The following is a 7,115-nucleotide window of genomic DNA, read 5'->3' as shown; positions in this document are numbered from 1 at the left end:
AATACGTGGCTCCTTCGTTGGATAGCATTTGGGCTGTAAAACTATTATCAACCTGATTTGATTGACGAATCCTCGAAACTTGGAATGCGTACCATCGAACTTGTCCGGAAGCCTAACTCGGGGCTCCTTATGTTGTAGAACCAATGATGCTTGTCGAACTTGAGGCAAATTTGCTTCTCCAAGTGCAGAAGTTTGACGCTGGTGCAACCTAGATTGTGCCATCCCAGATGCTCCATCATTATGAAGCCTTGCCACGACTCCTTCAAACTCTACAGTTCTTTGCGATAATGTAGCGAGGGCATTCATGATAGCATCCAACTTGGACTCCGAACTTTCCGTCATACTAATGTCTTGGCCTCCAGCCATTCTAAGAGAAGGACATAAATGACTGTACAAGAAGATAATATTGGTTTAGAGGAGGGTACTCCGCAACCTCTAAAACGCCTTAAGAGCTTCAAAAAAAAAGGGTAATCCACTCTCTCCAAGAAGAATAAGACTCCAATATTGTAACAAAAGAAGTATCAGTTTAGAGGAGGGTAATCCGCAACTTGTAAAACGCTAGTACATCTTCAAGCAGAGGGGTAATCCACACTCTAACAAGGAAGAAACTAGCTCTAATATCTGAGGTGAGTGAAGTCTCGACAAACTGTCATGGACATAGAAATTATCACAGACACAGAAATACACGCTTGAGATCTAACAAGAAGTTCAAGAAGAACTGACAAGAACTAGATTAATCAGATGAATACAAGAACAACACCAAAGAGGTGAGCTAGAGCTCCAAGAGATGTGTTGTCGAGACTGAAGAACTCTTCAGCCTCGATTCCAATATATACTCCTATTTAGGAAACTTCTCAAGTAACTTCCACCAACTAAGAAGCTTCTAGAAGGTTCCAAAGACTTGCTTTTAAAAGGTTTTAGAAACTTGTCTCTAGAAGGTTCTAAGAACTATGTCTCTAACAATATAATGGGAGGTCAAATCACATGAGCGCATCATTTGATTCATCATTAGAGGTTCTATCATTCATATAAGCCTCTAAGTCATCAACACCAATTGAATCCATGGACGCATCCATAGTAGGAACTTCACGAGCCTCAGCTCACAATTTCTTATTTTCTTGGAACATTTTAATAAAATATTCTGAAGTATAGTATGCATGTGCTAAATATCCAATCATTCCACACTTATGGCAAGAATGCATCTCTGATTTTTATTTTCTATTATAATTAATAGTAGAATGTTTATTCTTTCCATATGGGTAGAAATGGTCATGATTATGACTACCCTGATACTTATGAGCATGTTTTCCATGTTTACATAATTTCTTCTTAGACTTTGAAATATTAAGTGCATGAGATTCAAGAACTATAATTCCAATAGGATAAGCTTCCCCATTATGCAAGAGTAACTCATTTTGCTTCTCCGCAAGAAATAGATAGGACATGAGATCGGAATGACTCTAAAATTTCATGTTCTTGTATTGTTGTGCAAGCACAACAAATACAAGAAGAAATGTAGAGAGAGTTTTCTCAATCATTTCTTCTTCAGAAATACTTTGTCCACATAATCGTATTTGTGAGACAATACTATACATTGCACTATTGAAAGTATTTAAATTTGGAAAATCCAATACACGTAAATGTGTCCAATTATGACATGCATGTGGAAGAAAAATGGTCTTTTGATGATCAAACCTGGATTTAAGATTCTTCCAAAGTTCTGTAGGATCTTCCATTTCCAAATATTGATGTTGTAATGCAAGTACAAGATGACGACGAAGGAGAAGAAGTGCTTTTCAACAAATAGCAAGAAGTATAGAAATACTCATTGTAGGAGATTCTTCAAACATAATGGCATCCAAGAGTTGTTCTACAAATAAATTTTTTTTGTCATTTTTGCCCATAATAGATAATTGTTTCCATTCACAATCAAGGGTAGAATTAAAAGAGCTTGAAAATGTTGAAATGCACTGATAATAGTTGGAACCATAGTAGAAGCAGTTGAAGATGTTGAAGCACTCATTATAAATAAATCTGTAAAGAAAATATAAGATCAAGTAGAAAAGTTGAGTAAAACGTACCTTAAAATATAAAGTCAAATAAAATGATAAACTTAAACTTGAAAAAATAAAAATATGTATATTTTTTTTTTTTTTTTTTTTAAGGAGATTGTGGATTAAGGCAGTAGAACAGCAATAAGATGGTGGTAGCAGGCAATGGTAGGGTGATAGGGTGGCAACGGCGGGCAGCAGCAAAGTTAAGACGACGACAACGACGAGCAACAACGTCAGCGGCGACAGGGTGGCAGCGGTAGCAACTCAGCGACAATTTGGCGGCTGTTTGGCGACAAGGAATAAAGAGCAAGCCGGGGTGGAGTTGGACTAGATCAAGTATTCTAAACAAATATTCTAAGAAAGCATGGCAAAGAGTGGAACAAGTATTCTAAGCAAGCAACTAATGTGTGAAGAATTAGCAAGAATAGCAACAGGTTTGAAGAGTCAAGACTAGAATAAAAAAATTTGTAATAGTATGTAGAAGAGAATCATACTGATAACGTGTTGAGAATGTTTAGAAAGACACAAGAATAATAGTAAGTCATACACACACACAAGAGTAATAGTAAATCATACACACCCAGAAGAATAATAGTAAGTCATATATACACACACAAGAGTAATAGTAAATCATACACACACATAAAAGTAGTAGTCATACACACAAGAGGGTTTCTAAGGAAAGAGCTTCACACATAAAAATCTATCGATCTAATTGTGTCTCGTATACAAGAAGAGAAAAGGGGAGAGGATAAGAGTACTTCTCCACTAGACTCTAAATACTGTAGCTATAGTATTTACTGTAAATATTATGGAGAGCCCTGGCTGCATTTAATGATTTCAAAGTCAAAATCAATCCATTTTTTGGCCCAGATCGAACCTTCCATGAATTGTTGACTAGCTGTCCTTCTCATCGAGTGGATGCAGGAATTTCAGCATTAGTTGGTGGCGGTACCGTGCGATCTGTTTCTGAACAACAAAAAAAATTGCTAGCAACTCGGTACGAACCGTCGGTAGAAATCAGACCTCTTGCTCCACAATCAACCATCCACATTTTGTTGATAATAAGACGGCAAACTCGAAACCCTAAATGAGTATCTAAAAAAGACGGTATTTGCAAAATTTTCAGTAACCTGGAAGGCGAAAACTGAATCTAAGGTACGTTAACCCGATTCACCGCGAAAATGTCGTCTTAAGCTGATTTGGACACTTTCTGGCTCTCTACCCAAAGTGACCTGCCGAGACTTGGAACTAGGTTGATGCAACTCCAGCGTGTGGCCACCCTGCACTGTACGGTACTTGAGCTGACAGAGTAAAGAATAGGCGTTACTAACACGCTCTGAAACTGTAATAAAAAGGTTGGAATTGCTTATTTCTGGTGCAGCTTCTTTTTCTCAGCTCTTTTCAACAAGTATTGAAGCGATGGATATCCAAGCGCTAATGTTTGCCAAAACCAACCTCTGGCATTTTTGCGATCTGCTTTCATTGCTACTATCCAAGCATATATGCCCTCAAGAAGATGAGCAAGGCATGCCAGGTAAAGAATGATCCGCAAAGTCTCCTGGGAACGAAAAATAAATAGTCCAATCCAGCGGATGAACTCCAGCGGACCCATGAAAGGAGCTGGCACATACACGCATAGAAACAACAGAAACATGCCACCCAACAAAAATATCCAGGACAGCAATGGAGGGCCGTCCAGCTCCTGGGAATGTCGCTCTTTCCAGTAAGTAACAGTCCGGTCCAAGGCATCCTTCTTGTCCACAATTGCGGTGTAGCCAATTTCCTGCCTAGCTTTCCACGTTGAGCAATAATGCGTAACACCAACCTGTAAGTGCATCCATTTGTTGTGTAAGAACCATTACTGCCCTTTGATTAAGAACCATCCCTTAAACAACTTATAATGGCTGAGTCTATTTAAATGCTTATGGTTCAAACTGACTTCGTCAAAAGATGAGGTCCCCATCAAAAAAGTTATAAGTGCCAATCCTGGAATGAACCAGGAATGAATCAAGCAGAGTAACGACTAATGTTCATTTCCATCTCTAGAACAGATTCCAAGGCAATTTAACAATGTAACGACGTGTTCAAATGATAGTACCTTAAAAACCTCAGCAGGAAGGATAAAAGGCTCAGGAATCCAAGATTTCTGGAGCCACGGGTACAGAAGACCATAAAATGCATACATGCCCCACGCCAGAGTCATTGCAGATTTCACAGATAGTTCGCGTTGAGGCATTGTGTAGCCTACTCCCTCCACGATTGGTTTTATCAACTCAAAAGAATTAAGGGGAGCTCCTGTTAAAATGACAGCCGAGTACGTGTGAGCTAACAGCACCAGTCTCTGCAAACTCAAGTACACTTCGCATGCGAAAATACTTCTCCAATCATCAGCTTTTCACATGTACACTGTCACCTTAGATGAATGTGGACTACCCCCACCAAGCATTACCACTTTAAAAAATTTAACTATCGACTGAAGTATGCACGAGCAACCGGGTTGGCATGCTGAGCAACTCCACACTGCATCTTGCCTACGGCCTAATAGAAACAATTATCAACAAGGACAAGAATCAAGAACATACCATCTGAGATAAAATAGGCCTGACCAGCAGCAGGGGGAATCCCCGACCTTCCGGGTAAATCATCGATAAGCGCCATACTAGCCAACAGCTGAGCATGAACCAGATTGTCACCATACACCCAGTCAGTGAGTATGTTGGGACCCCCAATGCGAAACTTAAGTAATCCCAATCTTGCCATCTGTATGATCCTAGGAAAATGGCGTTGCTCTCCCGGACCGTAAATGGCAGCTGGTCTAAGAGCACACGTATACAATCTTTTTCCTTTTTTGTTTCTGCAAATAATTACGAGTACACATGCAAGTAAGACTGCAATATCTACGCATATATCAATGTCACACGTCGAATAAACCACAACTGTCTGAGGTACAAACATTCAAGAGCACAAGGACGTAAAAGCAATCACGTTTACGAGTTCAGTGTCGATATGTCACAAACAGCAATCGCTTAGTTGCTCCTAATTCATTACAATCTTTGCAGCAACAGAATTCGCGAAAAGAAGAGATATATTAGAGGAAGAGGAGAGAGAGAGAGAGAGAGAGAGAGAGAGAGAGAGCATACACAGATCTCCATAACAAAATGAAGGAACTTACCCAAGAGGTCGCCCACTGCTTCGGATCACAAATTGCTCTGCAAGTGCCTTACTGCGACCGTAGGGATCAACGTGCTTTTCAATAGGAAAATAGGGTAAATTCTCTGTTCCATTTCGAATTTCCTGTCCACCATAAACTACATTATAAGTGCTCGTGTACACTAGCCTTCTCACGCCGCACTTTGCACAGCTGTCCAGAATATGGCACGTTCCATCCACATTAACTTCATCGATATGCCGTGATTGAAGCATCTCTTTACCGGACATTCCGAATGAGGCCATGTGAAAGACACAGTCAGCATTTTTTAACGCCTTCTCCACGTCCGCTTTGCGCCTCACATCACCTTCAGTCAGTTATCGCGAACAAATACATCAAGGAATTCAGAAGCAGCCCGTGGTCATTATACAACCCGTCCCTTACCGGAATGACAATCATGCCCAAAAACAAGGATTTCGCAGAGATCCTAGACCCCGTCCAAAGGAAAGCCATCTACACTGTTGAGATTGTCAAGAAGCCGTTGAAATAGCGATGCCTCTACAACTAGGGCAGGACTTCTGTACACGAATTAACTAGCCTCGGGATCTGGATAAAACAAAATCTAGTCCTCGAAGTTTGGAGCCCTTGCAGCCTTTGCGGATTTGTGAAATATACCTCCGACTTGAATGGATTCAGGAGGTGCTGGGAAATACGAGTTACACTAAAATTCAACCCATCTACGTTTACAGTACGAAGGCAGCTTCCGTGATCGCATCAATCCTGTTCCAAATCCACAACAATATAATTGTATACATTGCCATGCCGAGGCAGTCCAGAAATAACTATCATCTCGTTTTAGATTCAACAATTCTCCTATTTCGTAATACAGCCACCGACGCATCAATAAGAAATCTGAAACAAACTGTAAAACTCGTTCAACAAGACAAGCAGTAATGCATTTTTTTTTTTTTTTTTTTTTTTTTTTAATTATTTTGTAGCACTTTCTTAACAATAGAGAACACTAAGCAGACCCCGACCGAGACCCTAACAACAATTTTCACAACTCAGCTACATATTACTCACCAACGATGCACTTAACGCCGTGCTCTTGCAGCAGGGCTAAGCGCTCCCGGGACTTGCAACAATCGAACGAGCGAACCTCAGCTGCGCCTCGTCGTACCAGTTCCAAGCACAGCAACGATCCAACATAGCCTGCCCCGCCCGTGACCACAAAGGTGTGGCCCTCTATGCCTTCATTCTCAGACAATTGAACCATCTTCCAATCCCTCGTAATCCCTCGACTGCAAAAACCCCCTCAAAATGCCGCAGCACGAATCAAAAACACCCTCCCGCACATCAATACACTGTTTCCAACCGTGCCTATTTGGGGATTCCGAACACAGACACGACCAGTGACGATTGGATCCGTAAGTAAAGCGAGATTTCACACATGCACGAAAACCAAGGTGGAGCTGCTGCTAGATTTGAAGCAGGCTAAGGCTCCGATTGTGTCGCCAAGAAGACGGAACGGAAAGAGTACAGAATAAGAAAAGCTCCATAAGGCGTCGGGGAACACGGCGAAAGAGCCTCCTCCGTGGGCGTAGGGTCTGTCCCCCACTACCGTGCTTCGTTCAGTTCACAGATTTGAAATGAGTTCCCAAAAGCGTTCTCATTCACGTTTTGTGAACGCTTCTTTTTTACATGATGACGTTACCTTTTTCAAAAAGTGAGAGTGAGATTGAGAAAAATGCCCAAGGGCACCCATAGCAAAGTGAAAAATGTTCATTTTTTTGGGCAAAGACACTGGTAAGGTTTACAGGGGAAAATGAAAAACAACAAGCTCATGGAGTAGAATAAAATAATATAAAAATATCAAGTCAAACAAATTATTCTTTAAATAGCTACAAAAT

The 7,115-nt window shown here is 40.7% G+C and overlaps 1 protein-coding gene across 3 annotated transcripts; it reads right to left on the bottom strand.

Annotated features, from left to right (window-relative positions):
* Positions 1–3,394: 3,394 nt before the first annotated feature.
* LOC112289943 (uncharacterized) lies at positions 3,395–6,726 on the bottom strand. 3 transcript variants are annotated; one of them, XM_024535705.3, is made up of 6 exons: positions 6,289–6,668; positions 5,881–5,985; positions 5,230–5,572; positions 4,640–4,911; positions 4,156–4,352; positions 3,395–3,882 (listed from the first exon to the last, which is right to left on the bottom strand). In XM_024535705.3, the coding sequence occupies exons 3-6, from the start codon at positions 5,508–5,510 to the stop codon at positions 3,424–3,426; spliced, it is 1,209 nt and encodes a 402-aa protein (XP_024391473.1). In that variant the 5' UTR covers positions 5,511–5,572; positions 5,881–5,985; positions 6,289–6,668; the 3' UTR covers positions 3,395–3,423. The 3 variants fall into 3 exon arrangements, with proteins under 3 accessions (XP_024391473.1, XP_090111130.1, XP_024391471.1); XM_090255004.1 differs by having other exon boundaries at positions 5,230–5,985; positions 6,289–6,726; XM_024535703.2 differs by lacking the exon at positions 5,881–5,985 and having other exon boundaries at positions 6,289–6,726.
* Positions 6,727–7,115: the final 389 nt, after the last annotated feature.

The sequence above is a fragment of the Physcomitrium patens genome, chromosome 12 (genome assembly GCF_059467195.1).
Source record: "Physcomitrium patens ecotype Gransden chromosome 12, ASM5946719v1, whole genome shotgun sequence".
NCBI lineage: Eukaryota > Viridiplantae > Streptophyta > Bryopsida > Funariales > Funariaceae > Physcomitrium > Physcomitrium patens.
Note: the sequence above shows the minus strand (reverse complement) of the source record. Positions and strands in the feature narration are given on the sequence as shown.